Raw genomic sequence first — 14993 nt, 5'->3', positions numbered from 1 at the left:
CGGCCAGGACACTTTTCAGGGAAGTACCCTTATTTCTTTCTATGGGAACTTTCTTGTTGGGTGTATGGGCTTTTAAATTTTAGTTTAAAAAAAAAAAAAAAGCCTGCTTTGCGACTGAGGCGGCTCGAGCTTAGCTGAGCTGCCTCTATGTTCAGTAGAATTGGCGGTCGTTGCGGGCAGGTCCAGTGGAGAGCGGCGGATTTGGTCGAGTTTTTTTCAGTTTGCTGTTCTATATTTGATTTTCCAGTTGGTCAGGGGTATAAAGTTGGAACCTCGTTCGCCCTTTCAATTTAGTTCTAATTATCTTGGCTTGGGTATTGATTAATACTGAGGGACTGCAGGTGGCACTCTCGTATATGTGGCAGTGCCCAAAGTTTTGTTCTCTACCTCCATCTGCTGGTAGGAATGAATAAAACCCATTTGTATGGACTGATCTGTGGTACTACAGGAACAAAAATTAGCAGGTAAGTACCAATTTTTCTTTCACACAAGCAAATAAAAAGACTTAAAGAGATTTGCACAGCAGCACCTGCACATGGCACATGCTCAGAAAGACCTTCTTGGTCTTTCTGAGCTCTGAGAGCGCCATCTATCTCAGCACTGTCAGTTGAGATCAATCACTTGTGTGGCTGTTAACTGTTCTGCTTGCTCATGGAGAAAGTAACATCCATCCATAGTGCTTCTGGAACTGGCATAAACTGCTCTGCTGACCACAATGAAAAATATATGCTGTGGCCACTTTAGTGTACACAGTTTCAAGAGTTTCTCAAGAAGTCCCAGAGTTAGAAAGGACATTGAGCCCCACATCACATGTAAGCCACTATTCTATCCTACAGCACTGAGTGTAGTAGTAATGCTCTGTAGTGTAAAACAAAAACGGGTCATGTTTATACCCATGAACAAATCCACTACTACAAAACATAACAGCTGGGTCAACCTCAAAATTACCAATAAGCCCTCCATCATTATCCCCCAAAACAAGACATTAATATTCAACAATGTTGTATTTGTGAACACAAAAATTCTGTGTTTCAGAAAAAAGAATCTTGAAGAAGATCAAAAAATGTTTAAACAAAATAAAGTAGGCCTTCACTAAGCACTAGCTCTCACAATTCCCCAATCATAGACCTCATTAGGAGTATTGGATGCCCAAAGCTTAAGGCAGCAATCTTTTTTAAAGCCAAGTGAAGGGAAGCTTATTTCAATTAGTCAAATCTGCAACAGCCGCACTAATGGATTTTAAGTATTTTTTCACCACATTAGCATCCACAAAAAGTTGTTTTGCCCTCCATTATTTTAAGCTCAGCAGGATAGACCATTGCATAAACAGCACCTTGCTTCTGGAGCTCCTTCTTTACTTTGGAGAACATCCTTTCTACTGAGTTGAAGCTGTGCTGAAAAATCTTGAAAAATAAAATTTCCTGCATTGTGAAAATAAACAATGCACTAGTCCAAAAAAAAAATTGTCAAAATTATGCAATCTGATAATAATTAGTCTTGGTCACTGGATATTAAGCTATTTTGCCTGGAGTTCAGTGAGCACATTATTTTAAACATGAGTGATAAAGCTACTATGCTTAGAATCTACAGCAGCAATGAGGAAAAAAAAATTCCACTAGCTCAGTCTCTTCAGTTTTCTCATGTAATCCAACCACTCTGATGTTACTGCGGCAGCTTTTGTTTTCTAAATCATCTCATGTGACTGCTAAAAACTTGTAAGACCGGGCCAGCTTCTCAATTTTTTTCTTGCGACTGTTTAAAAAATCTCTTCCATCTCATCAACCTGTCCTGCTCTTCTCTCACTGACAGTTGGGCCACTTTTTCCACTACTATTTCAAATCGTACATCTAAACTTGCATAGATTTTAATGGAGCATTGGCCTAATACTTCTCTCTCAAATGTGATAATCTCAAAGTGGGAAGGATCTGAAATCAAAATCAGCTACTTTTTTTCCCTCCTGACCAGCATTTTTCAGAGACACTTTAGCTCCAAGAAGCACAGTACTTGGCAGATAGCTTTGACATTTTGGCGGACCCGATATGAATTAAAGGATAGAATGTAAAAGGAAGCTATTTGCCTCTGATATCTCCCTAGATGTGGACTTGAATTTTGCTTGTATATGGTGAATATCTTATAAAAAAAAATGTTTATCGTGAAAGTATTTCTTGTATAAGCAAAATATGCCTTCTTTTTGTTTATGTAAATGATCAATAAAGATAGAATTAAAGAAAATGTAAAAGGAAGCTGTGGTAGCTCACTACAAGCATGCCTTCTCCCACTGTAGCTTTATATGCCCCCCCTCCCCGACATACGAATATATTTATGTCACTTCATCCCTAGTTCCCTTAATTTACCCAAAAGTAATTAAATTACAATGTTGTGGGGTTAAGACTTAAAAGCATTTTGAGGTTGTGTTTAAATATATAAAACAGGTAAAATAATCTTTAATACAGCCCATTAGAAATGTAGCAATTAGTACCTAAGAGTTGCAAACGGTCTTTCGCCATAACCAAATTTGTCATCATTTTAGTTTGCAGACGTCGGGTTCGATCATACTGTTCACCTATTAAGGGGGAAAAAAAAAAAAAAAGCCATTATACAGAAATTAACACATTCTAAATATCATCCCCTTGCTCTATTCTCTTTTGAACCAGTTTTTCAGTCACTAGCAATACAATGGCACTCAAATCTGCATGACGACTGCAGAGGTTACATCCCATAGCAAGTTTGTAGGAGAAATATTAGCAGGCCAGCCTTTATAACTTCAGATGAAATTTAGTTAAGACAGAATTCAAACTCCTGGGATTTTGGACACGCAATGCTATCAATGGGGATTGTCCAGGGCAGGACTGAAGATTTTGGTGCTCATAGGAAGGACTGGACAGTAGAAAGTTGGAGGATAGGACAGGATTCCATGGCTTAAAGCAAGTGGAAGCAGGATCCTCTCTTTTTGTCTTTTTTTTTTTTTATATAATACTTTATTGGTTTTAACGTATTTATAACCACATAAAATAAGGAAAAATAAATACAAAAAAAAAAAGAGAAAAATCATTTTCCAGCAAGTCCACAAATAAAAGGGGGATCATCACAAAAAAATGAAAAAAATAAAAAGGACACTGTCATCAAATAAGGTGATGATAAAATTTAAGTCCACCTAATAATCCACAATCATAAATTTTATGGAAATTCGTGGAAATTCGATTCTTCTGCCACTTATCCCTCAAAAAGATTGCTAAGTGAAGAGGGTCAGTAAATACTAGGGATGTGAATCGTTTTTTGATGATTTAAAAAAATAGTCAGATATTTTTTAAATTGTCAAAAATCGTTAGAGTCGCGATACAATAGAAATTCCCCCGATTTATCGTGAAAAATCGTGGAGCTGGGAAGGTGGGCAGGGCGGGAAAACCGGCACACCAAAACAACCCCTAAACCCACCCCGACCCTTTAAAACAAATCCCCCACCCTCCCGAACCCCCCCCAAAATGTTTTTAATTACCTGGTGGTCCAGTGGGGGGGTCCCGGCGCAATCTCCCGCTCTCGGGCCATCGGCGCCATTTTGGCTGCCACTAATATAAATGGCGTCGATGGCCCGATAAAAAAAAAACACCCACCCAACCCTTTAAAATTACCCCCTTAGCCTCCCCCACTCTCCCGACCCCCCAAAAAACACTTTACACACATACCTGGTGGTCCAGGGGGGCCGCGGGGAGTGATCTCCCGTTCCCATGCTATCAGCTGCGCTAAAAACAAAATGGCGCCGATGGCCCTTTGCCCTTACCATGTGACAGGGCAAAGGTAGCGCCGGCGCCATTTTGAATACTGGCAATACAGCCGGAGTGCAGGAGGTCACTCCCGGACCCCCGCTGGACTTTTGGCAAGTCTTGTGGGGGTCAGGAGGCCCCCCCAAGCTGGCCAAAAGTCCCTGGGGGTCCAGCGGGGGTCCGGGAGCAACCTCCTGCACGCGGGTCGTATTGCCAATATTCAAAATGGCGCCACCTTTGCCCTGTCACATGGTAAGGGCAAAGGGCCATCGGCGCCATTTTTTTTTTAGCGCAGCTGATAGCATGGGAACGGGAGATCGCCCCCCTGGACCACCAGGGGGGCCACGTTTATTAATAAAAAAATTTTCTTAAAAAATAGAATAAAAAAATAAAGGAAGTGGGAAGGAGGTAAGTTAATGATTACAACACATAAAAGAAGAAAAGCCGTGGAAGGCATGCATTCAAGCGTATGAAACTTACCTTTCCCCGCATTATAATATTTTTTAGAATTGATTTTTGAACAAATAAACAAAGGTTTAAAGGTGGGTGAGATTATAATTGGGAAACACAGATTGTATAATATATATCTTTGACAGAATCTATGAATAAATCTATGACTGGGTTTGGACAGTACTTGTTTTTTGGGAACAACAATGAATGATTAATTCTGAAGCTCATACTGCATCACTGTCCTCTCCGCCAGACATTGGAAAGTGTTCAGTATCTAAGCACTTGTTGAATAAAGAAGATTTTTCTATCACACTTACACATTAAGAAGGTCTGATGATGAACGTTGTCAAGGCCATGGACAAAACTAAAGCAGCCTTCAAATAACCTTGGAAATTTACCACAGAAGTAAATGAAGTTGAGATAAAGGAAGGTGTCTTTGTTCACCCTCAAATTCATGTTCTTCAAGATGATACATTTACCCGTGCATTGCATGGCAAGGAAAAGACAACATAGAAAGTCTTCCAGTTAGTGATGGTAAATTTTCTCAGAAACAAGTCAGACAACTAGAAGGAGTTGGTGGAAAACCTCCTCAAGGCATACAAAAGCCTTGATTGCAATATGTGATTAAAGATACATTTTCTGCACTCTTACTAAGAAACTACTACTTACCTGATAATTTTCTTTTCTCTAATGAAGACAGGTTAATCCATGACCAGTGGGTTATGCACCTCTACCAGCAGATGGAGATGTTCAACAGTATCTTGCCATGTAATGTGAAGACCAAAGAAAAATTATAAGTCATCAGCATAAATTTTCTCCCAGGACAGCAGGATGTTAGTCCTCACATATGGGTGACATCATCGGATGGAGCCCTGTCACAGAACAATTTTGTCAAAGTTTCTAGAACTTTGACTGGCACACTGAGCATGCCCAGCATGCCGCTAACCCTGTAGTCACCAGGGATCCCCTTTCAGTCTAGTTTGTAGCAAAAAGTACGAGCGAAAAATAAAATAAAACGTAAGCGAACCCAACTCCGCGGGGTGGCGGCTGGGTTTCGCGTAAGCAACTCTGCTTTCTCCCAGGACAAGCAGGATGGTAGTCCTCACACATATGGGTGAATAACGAGCTACAGGATGCCCGAACAGAGTCAACCAAGCAGCACCCAACAATGTGCAACAGGCACAAAAGGGGTGCTGTTGGTTATGTAGGGCAGCCTGAATTTCACCGTGGGCTATAGGTAGGAAGACTTGTGATATTAAACTGGAAACAAATTACGCAGTTCAGACTGGCCAAAGATGCAGTCTTGCCTGCCAGCTTTGTCGAGACAGTAATAAGCTGCGAAGGTATGGAGAGAGCTCCAAGTAGCAGCTCTACAGGTATCAGCAATGGGTACCTAACGGAGGTGCACTACTGACATTGCCATGGCCCTACCAAATGCGCTTTCACCCGTCCCTGTAGTGGAAGGCCTGCTTGTTGGTAGCAGAAGAAAATACAATCCGCCAGCCAGATGGACAGGGTCTACTTGTCCACCGCAACTCCCAATTTGGTCTTATCAAAAGAGACAAAAAGTTGGGTGGGCTTCCTATGGGCTGCAGTGCAGTCCAAATAAAAGGCGAGCGCACACTTACAAAGTCCAAGGAGTGCAGGGCCCACTCACCTGGGTGTGAGTGAGGATTTGCAAAAAAGGTGGGTAGTATTATGGATTGATTTAAGTGGAAATCAGACACTACCTTTGGCAAAATTTTAGGGTGAGTGCGGAGCACCACACGGTCGTGGAGAAATCTTCTATAAGGTGGGTATGTTACCAGTGCCTGTAGCTCACTGATTCTGCGAGCTGATGTTATAGCCACTAGAAAGATCACTTTCCAAGTGAGATGATGGAGCTCGCAGGAGTGTAGTGGCTCAAACGGAGGTCGCATAGCACAACATTGAGGTCCCATGCCACAATTAGGGGACGCAGTGGAGGCTTCAGTTACAGCAAGCCTCTCATAAAGCATCCTACAAGGGGTTGCGCCAAAATTGGGGCATCTCCTATACCTTTATGGTAAGCAGCTATGGCACTTATATGTACTCGGATGGAGGAAGTTTGTAGGCCAGACTCCGAGAAGTGCCAGAGGTAGTCCAGGAACCTTATTGTGGGACAGGAAAAGGGATCTATTCCCTTTGTCGTGCACCACAAGGAGAATCTGGTCCACTTTGAACAGTAAGATTTCCTAGTAGAAGGCTTCCGTGAAGCTATGAGGACCTGGGACACATCGTTAAAAAGGTTAAGGGATTGCAGAATCAACCTTTCAACATCCATGCCGTCAGGGACAGAGATTGGAGGTTTGGATGACACAGTCCGTCGTTCTGAGATATTAGAGTTGGTGCTGTGCCCAGGCGAATTGGTTGCTGGACAGAGAGGTCGCGTAGAATGGGAAACCAAACTTGTCGCGGCCAGTATGGGGCTATGAGGATCATTGTGACCTGGTCTTGTCGTAACTTCACGAGAGTCTTGCTGATGAGTGGAATAGGGGGGTATGCGTATAGAAGACCCATGCTCCACGAGTGGGCGAAGGCATCCATCGGTGGTGTCTTGCGGCTGCGGTACAGAGAGAGTAGAAGCGGTCTACTTTGTGGTTGTGAAATGACGCAAAGAGGTTGATGTGCGGGCAACCCCACTGGTGGAAAATTTTGTTAGCCCAGGCCCAGATCTGCGCTGCCTCTTGGCATAGCAGGTAACAGCCCGTGCCTCCTTGCTTGTTGAGATACCATATTGCTATCTGGTTGTCTGTTTGAATTAGGATTACTTTGTTGGATAGGCAATCCTGAAAAGTGAATAGGGCATACCGTATCACCCGGAGCTCCAGAAAGTTTATCTGGTGGTTTGCTTCCGCCCTGGTCCAGGTTCCCTGGGTTTGTAGTTCGTTGACATGGGCTCCCCAACCTAGGTTGGAGGCATCCATAGTCAACGTAATCTGAGGATTTGGTGGTTGGAAGGGTAATCCTATCTTGAGATTGGACTCCTGTATCCAACAGGTGAAGCCTGCTGGTTACATGGACAATCTGTGACAGACCTTGGTTTGATTGGGACCACTGGGACTTTAAAGACCATTGTGTTACTCTCATGGCTAGTCGAGCCATTGGGGTAACGAACTATAGATGCCATGTGTCCCAGTAAGGTTAGCAGTTGATGAGCAGAAGTTATCTGACGAGTCTGTACTGCTTTGGCCAAGGTTGACAGTGTGTGTGCTTGGTCTCTTGGGAGGAACGCTCTGGCTTGAATGGTGTTCAGTAGGGATGTGAATCGTTTTTTGACGATTTAAAACATCGTCCGATATTTTTTAAATCGTCAAAAATCGTTAAAGAGTACGATACAATAGAAATTCCCCCGATTTATCGCGAAAAATCGTTAATCGGGTTTGTGTCCATTAATGGGAGTTATTGGGGGGCGGGGGGGGGGGGAGAAGGGTGGGAAAACCGGCACACCAAAACAACCCCTAAACCCACCCCGACCCTTTAAAACTAATCCCTTACCTTCCCCCACCTTCCCAACCACCCCCCCCCCAAAACGTTTTAAAATCACCTGGTGGTCCAGTGGAAGCCCCGGGACCAATTGCCCGCTCTCGGGCCATCGGCTGCCACTAATAAAAATGGTGCCGATGGCCCGATAAAAAAAAAACCCACCCCGACCCTTTAAAACTGACCCCTTAGCCTCCCCCACCCTCCCGACCCCCCCAAAATGTTTTAAAATTACCTGGTGGTCCAGTGGGGGCGCCGGGAGCGATCTCCTGCTCTCGGGCCATCGGCTGCGCTAATAAAAATGGCGCCGACGGCCCTTTGCCCTTACCATGTGACAGGGTATCCGTGCCATTGGCCGGCCCCTGTCACATGGTAGGAGCACTTTAAAGATGGCGCCGGCCATCCAGTGCTCCTACCATGTGACAGGGGCCGGCCAATGGCACGGATACCCTGTCACATGGTTAAGGGCAAAGGGCCATCGGCACCATTTTTATTAGCGCAGCAGACGGCCCAAGAGCGGGAGATTGCTCCCGGCGCCCCCACTGGACCACCAGGTAATTTTAAAACATTTGGGGGGGGGGGGGGGGGTCGGGAGGGTGGGGGAGGCTAAGGGGTCAGTTTTAAAGGGTCAGGGTGGGTTTTTTGTTTATCGGATCGGGCGCAGCCAATAAACAAAAAACCAATCTGGCAGGACGATAAAAATTATAAGATTTGAATCGGAACCGAACTGATTCCGTTCTGATTCACATCTCTAGTGTTCAGATCTGCTCCGATGAACGAGAGGATGCGTGACTGAGTCAGATGAGATTTGGGGTCATTTATGAGAAATCCCGACTGTAGCAGTTGTATGGTAAGACAGAGGGATTGAAGTACTCCTCCTCTGGATGGACTCCTGAGTCGCCAGTCATCTAAATATGGGTAAACATGGATACTGTGCTGTCTCAAGTATGCTGCCACGACTGCCAGACAATTCGTGAATACTCGGGGTGCTGATGCCAGGCCGAATGGCAGCACTCTGTATTGGAAGTGTCTGTGACCTACTATGAACCTGAGATATTTTCGATGAGGATGGAATATTACTATATAAGTATACGCCTCCTGGAGATCTAGAGAGCAGAGCCAATCTCCCTTTTGCAGGAGAGGGAGCATAGAGCCCAAGGTATCTATTCTGAATTTCTCCTTGCGAAGATGTTTGTTTAGCGCACGGAGGTCCAAGATGGGATGTATGCCGCCAGATTTTTGGGGAATCAGAAAAGAGAGAGTAGAACCCTCTTCCTCGCTGCATCCGAGGAACCGGTTCCACAGCTTTGGACTGGAGGAGGATAGAGAGCTCTGCCTTGAGGAATGGAATGTGGTCGGTTAGACACCAGATGTGGTGGAGAGTCTGAGGGTATTGTAAGGAAATTCAGATGGTAACAATGAGCTACTACAGAAAGAACCCATTGGTCAGTGGTGATTGAGTGCCATTTGGTGGCAAAGTGGCACAGGTGGCATCCCACGGGAAAAGTGGTTGGGGGGAGGGTTGACTGCTGCTCTTCCAAAAACCCGCTGCAGGACCAGTCTGGGGAGCTGATTGAGCTTTGAAGGGGCTGTGCTGACGAGGTTGGTCTCTGTGAAAGGGTCTGGTCTGTCTAGCACGGGAAGGAGGAGGGTAGTACCTACGTGGCTTATAGGTCAGTCTTTTGGTGTCTCGTCTGAATCCTCTTTTGGCTGTGGACAAGAAATCCGAGGGGACAGTGGACAATTGGCGCAAGGCTTCATGGTGGTCTTTGAGTTGCGCCACTGCATCTTGAATTTTGTCTCCAAATAAATTGTCCCCTGTGCAGGGAAGGTCTGCTAACCTATCCTGAACTTCCTGGCGTAAATCAGAAGCTTTGAGCCAAGCCCAGCGCCTGGCGCTAATGCCGGCCACTGATACCCTGGAACCAGTGTTGAAGACATCATATGCTGCACAGTTCCAGGGTGCTTCCAGATACGGTGTAAGAGGTCAAGGAGAACTTCGTGGATCGGAATTGCCATTACCTCTTCAGGGGCAACCACGAATTGAAGCACCTCCAGCATTTTATGTCTGGCATCCTCCTCCGTCTGGTTTCGGATATTTCCTTGATAAAACAAGCGAAGGAGAGGTCCTCCAGAAGGGAGCAGCATCTTTCTTCCGAGGTTAAAGACTCTGACAAAAGGTCTCAGAAGCTTGTGAATCAGAGGAATCGTCCGTTCCCCCCCCCCCACCCCAAGGGTCATATGGTGGGTCTCCTTCACCCCATAGCCCTTCATATGGAGGCAAATGTCCAAGTCCAGTTAGATGAGAGGGTGGCACTGATCGAAAATGACGAGGCATCGAGAGCGGTGGTGGTGGCACAGAGGACAGTGGCGATGGCACCGGTGTCTTCGACGGACGTCGAGGAACAGCTAAGCCTGACAGTCCAGGAATCTGCTCCAGCATCGGTGGTTCCCAAAGAGGAGATGAGCCATGATCTGCATCTTCATCGTCCAAAGACACAGGAATTGGGATCGATGCCGGAGGAATCGATGGCTGGGAACGTGCCAATGGTCCCGAAGGGATGGGAACCGATGGAAGTACACCGATCAGTGTGTCCAAGCGCTCAAGGAGCGGAGCCAAAATAACAGGCACCGGATTGGGGGCCGGTATGGGGACCGGCACCGGTAGTGACTGGAAGACCTGAAGGGGCTGAAGTACTGCCAATTGGACCATCCGGTCCAATTCCTCCCGGAAGGCTGGCATAGGTAATGCAGCGCCCGGGTTTGGAGGCTGGCTAGGTGTTGCCGGAGGGTCCATAGAAATTTGTGGAGACTCGGCACCTGGCACCGTTGTAGGTGGGGAACGCTTCGGGGTCACAGGTTCAGAGGACGATGGGGGCTCCTCTCCCCAGGACTTTTTAGAAGGCGGCTCGGCCGAGGTCAATGCCACTGCCTTGTCAGTGCCGGCATCGGATGAAGATTCGCGTCAGTGCCAATGACGATGCTTCTCGCGATGCTCGGCCCGGACTTTCTCTGGCGCAGAGGACAAGGACGCTGAAGTCTTCGAGTGGGATGTTGCCAATGACAGTCACCGGTGTCTCGATGCTGTTGAGATGTCGATGGAGGAGGGGTCGAAGACTAGGAAATCTTCTGACTTGGTGCGCTTTTACCTGGAGTCGATGGAGACGCTTAGAGGCAAACAAGTGCTCCATCTTCTCCAGGCGGGCACAGCGGCCTTTAGGGGTCATTTGAGCACAAACTAGTGCAACATTGGACGTCGTGGGAAGGCCCCAGGCATAAAACACAGACGTTGGAGGGTCCGTTATGGACATAGTCCTCAGACACTCGGGGCAGTTCTGAAACCCAGTCGCCATAATGAAAAGGGGGTGGCGTGCGGTTGGTGGCCATCGGGCACCGATAAGAACACCGCCAGGAACCGACCACAAGAAATGTGGTAAACTTTTTTTTTTTCCATTTATTATTTATTGCATTTTCTCAAAATTTACAAAGTCACATATACTTTGTACAGCAACAAAAACATTTTAACATAAAGGAATTTTACAACAAACAGTAATCTATCATTTTTACCTAGACCACAATTTACTGGGAGTAAGTGGTAGGAGCCCAGAAAAAAGCAGCAAAATAGAAAAGAAAATCATACTCTTATAGAAATAGCTTATCGTACTAATCTAACCAAAAAAAAAAAAAAATGTTTACTCCTGAGTTATGGGACTTACTTGAGGAGAGGCGGCTAGGAGCACCCTTTTTCGGAACATTAGCAGAGGTTGTTATACGATGGAGGACCCCGGGACAGGATAACATTTTTAAGGAAATATTCAAAACGTTCAGTGAGGAAAAACTTGTGAGAATTTCTCACAGAGCTCCAAAGAACCGGAGGCAACTGCTGCGTGGAAAAAAAAAAAAAAAAAAAAAGAGACTGAAGGGGGACCCCTGGTGGCTAGAGTTAGTGGCATGTTGGGCATGCTTAGTGTGCCAGTCAAAGTTCTAGAAACTTTGACAAAAAAGTGTTCCGTGACAGTGCTCCATCCGATGATGTCACCCATATGTGAGGACTACCATCCTGGTTGTCCTGGGAGAACCATACCATAAGACAAAAGGCACCTATCGCAACAGATCTCTTTGGAGAGAAAACCAGAGAGGAGAGCTGGACAAGAGTCTGCATTCCATAGCCTTCTAGGCCAGTCGGGAGCCACCGGAAGCACCATCTCCATGTGACTCTCGATCCTCCAAACCAACCTGCCCAACAAGGATCATTGGGGAGGGAGGCATATAGAAACTTGCCCTTTGGTCACTCCTGCACAAGAACACTGATGCCCAGAGACTGGATCTCGCCAGCAAGAACCTTCGCATTGAGCAACATTGTTAGCAAGTCTAGATATGGTAGGCCTCAGCGGCCCCCTATGAGTTGGAATACTTCGTCCAACAATTCCCATTCTTCTTGATCCAGATTCTGTCTGCTGAGAAAATCTGTTCTCACATTAACTTTTCCTGCAATGTGGGAGGCAGAGATCTCCTGGAGATGTACCGCCACCCATACCATGAGCTGGTCTATTTCCTCTTGGTGCCTCCCTGGCGGCTAATGTAAGCCACTGTCGTTGCATTGTCTGTCATCACTCGGAGAAATTGACCCTGCAAGCAGTTGGTGAACCACAAGCATGCCAACTGAATGGCACACACTTACAGATGACTGATGCTCCAGAGAGACTCCTCTGCACGCCAGCGCCCCTGCACCATCAACACCTGACAGTGAGCCCCCCCCCAATGTTGAAGGCTTGCATCTATTGTGAGCACCAGCCAGTCCAGAGCTTGCAAGGAAACTCCCTTCCTTATATGGTCCATCTGCAACTCCATCTCAGATAGATGCTGATCTCCACCGGTAACTGAAGCCATATCGAGTAGCCCTGGGACTGTGGACTCCACCTGGCAAGCAGTGTGCACTGAAGGGGACACATATGCAACCCTTGCCCATGGAATCACCTCTAGGGTGGCTGCCATCAAAACGAGCACATGCAGGTAAGACCATACTGTCGGGTAAATTGTTTCTATCAATAGTCGCACTGAGCTATCAGATTTTGAATGCGGATCTCCAGCAGAAAAATCCTGCCTTGCATTCGTGCTGAAACACATTCCAGCATCTGAGATGGCTGTAAATTGCTCGACTGAGTTCAGCACCCAATCTAGCTCCTGCAGCAAGGGGACCACATTGCACGAGGCTTGAAGACTGTCTTTCAAGCTTTTGGCCAGAATTAATCAGTCATCTAGGTACAGGTGGACTACAATGCATCCTCTCTCAACGCTGCCATTACCACCACCATGACCCCTGGAAAAGGTTCTGGGTGCGGTGGCCAAACTGAAAGGGAGCGCTTGAAAGTGATGTTGCTCCAAAACAGCAAACCACAGAAACCATTGATGCTCCAGACAAATGGGAATATATAGATATGCCTCTGACAAATCCAGAGATGTAAGAAACTCCCCTGCCTGTACTCCATTAACACCAAGCACACTGTTTCCATGCAGAAACGAGTAACTTGCAAATGACTATTGACTCCCTTCAAGTCCAGGATGGGGCAAAAAGAACCTTCCTCCTTCTTGGGCATAACGAAATAAATGGAATAGCAGCCCTCATTTTCTTGTGGTTTGGGCACTGGAATCATGGTCCACAGGCTCAGAAGCCTCAACGACATGATCTCCACTGCTGCCTCTTTTGTGGGGAGCTGCAGGGAGACTACATGAAGACATCATGAGGAAGATTGAGAAATTCAAGAGCATAGCTGTCCCGTATCACCTCCAGAGTCCAGTAGTCTGACGTGATCCTGACTCACTTGCAATAAAACAGAGAAAGATGACCCCCTATCTCCTGCACAGGAAGGTGGGTCGGTATATCTTTATTGAGGGGGTTGGGAGGCACTACTACCCGAGCCTGCACCCTGTCTATTCTGCCTGGGAAGAAGCTATTTGCAAATTCAATGCCACTGCTTCAAAGGCCTGCTTAACGTTAACCTCAATTCTCCTATCCTGAGCATTCTTCAGTGACACTCCTCCTCCTCCTACTGAAATGGTGGTCTGCTTGGTGACAGAACACACCAGTGCATCTACTTTCAGAAAATGCAACTCTCTTGTCACCGGATCCAGGGGGCACAGACTTTCCAAGACTCGTCCCCCTTTAAAATTAGCATCCAGAGCATCCCATTCAAGACCAATTATAACGAGGAAGAAACATGATGCTTTACATAAAGTAACCAAAATAGGATTTTTCTTTGGCTCAGACATGGGATCAGTGCACGATACTCCCAGCATCTTCAGTGTCAGAGATTATGCCAGCAACTAAATTCTATGAAAGAAGCACAACATTGTTCAATAAGGTTCTAACCCCAGAGGAATTTCCCCATCCTCCAGGGAGTAAGAATCACCTTCCTCATCCATGCCATCCGGGTCCCCATCAGTGTCACCTGCAACAGCCAGAGATGCCTTCCGATGTTTACCTGCGGCACCAGCCTTGCAGGATTCCGCAGCCTGAGATCTTGAACTTTCAGGTTTGGATGGCTCTGCTGAACGAACCTATAGAAAGGACTGCAGTCTTTGAAAAAAAACTCCACCCAAGAGAAGGCGGAAAATTCCATACCAAAACCAGGGTTCATCGGTCTGGCGCCCACTGAGTTGCCCTCACCTGCTGACAAACCAGTTAGGGGTATCTCAAATCCAGGCAAAACTTCTGATAAGTCCCCCCACCGTTCTCTTCCTGCAATTTGATGAGAAGGACCGGGCTCAGCAAAATCATTTGGAGACTATTCGCCCTGATTTTCCAAGCAGCACTCACAAAGATTAGAGGGGACCCCCCGATTGTGATGTTAAATACGGCAAGCCCTTAGGCTTCTTTGCTACTGGCAGCATGGCAAAAAGGATGTTCAGAGGCAGCAAATTAACACAAGTGTTAAGAATTGTATGTCCAACAGTACATCCGTCCCCAGCAAACCCGGACAGGATGCCCAAAAATGGACACCCAAAAATTAGGATATATATATATATATATATATATATATATATATATATATATATATATATATATATATATATATATATACACACACACACACACACACATACACACACACACTCAGCCTGGATGCACAGGTGCGATCCAACAGCAGGCACTTTCGAGGGCGACTTAAGCAGAAAAAGCACACGAATGCCCTCGCAGCCTTCCATGTGGCATCCCAATGAAGCCTTAGGGTGGGGCCTAGCCCAAGAAGCCGCTCAACCCGCCAAAACTGCCACAAGTCC

The 14993-nt window shown here is 46.2% G+C and overlaps 1 protein-coding gene across 3 annotated transcripts in view; it reads right to left on the bottom strand.

Annotated features, from left to right (window-relative positions):
- SPAST (spastin) overlaps nt 1-14993 on the bottom strand; it is a 367367-nt gene that overhangs the window by 313295 nt on the left and 39079 nt on the right. For all 3 annotated transcript variants that reach the window (XM_029593917.1, XM_029593916.1, XM_029593915.1), the window contains exon 3: nt 2480-2563. In XM_029593917.1, coding sequence (XP_029449777.1) covers nt 2480-2563 — 84 coding nt within the window. The remainder of the gene's footprint in view (nt 1-2479; nt 2564-14993) is intronic.

Source organism: Rhinatrema bivittatum, chromosome 3 (genome assembly GCF_901001135.1).
Source record: "Rhinatrema bivittatum chromosome 3, aRhiBiv1.1, whole genome shotgun sequence".
NCBI lineage: Eukaryota > Metazoa > Chordata > Amphibia > Gymnophiona > Rhinatrematidae > Rhinatrema > Rhinatrema bivittatum.
Note: the sequence above shows the minus strand (reverse complement) of the source record. Positions and strands in the feature narration are given on the sequence as shown.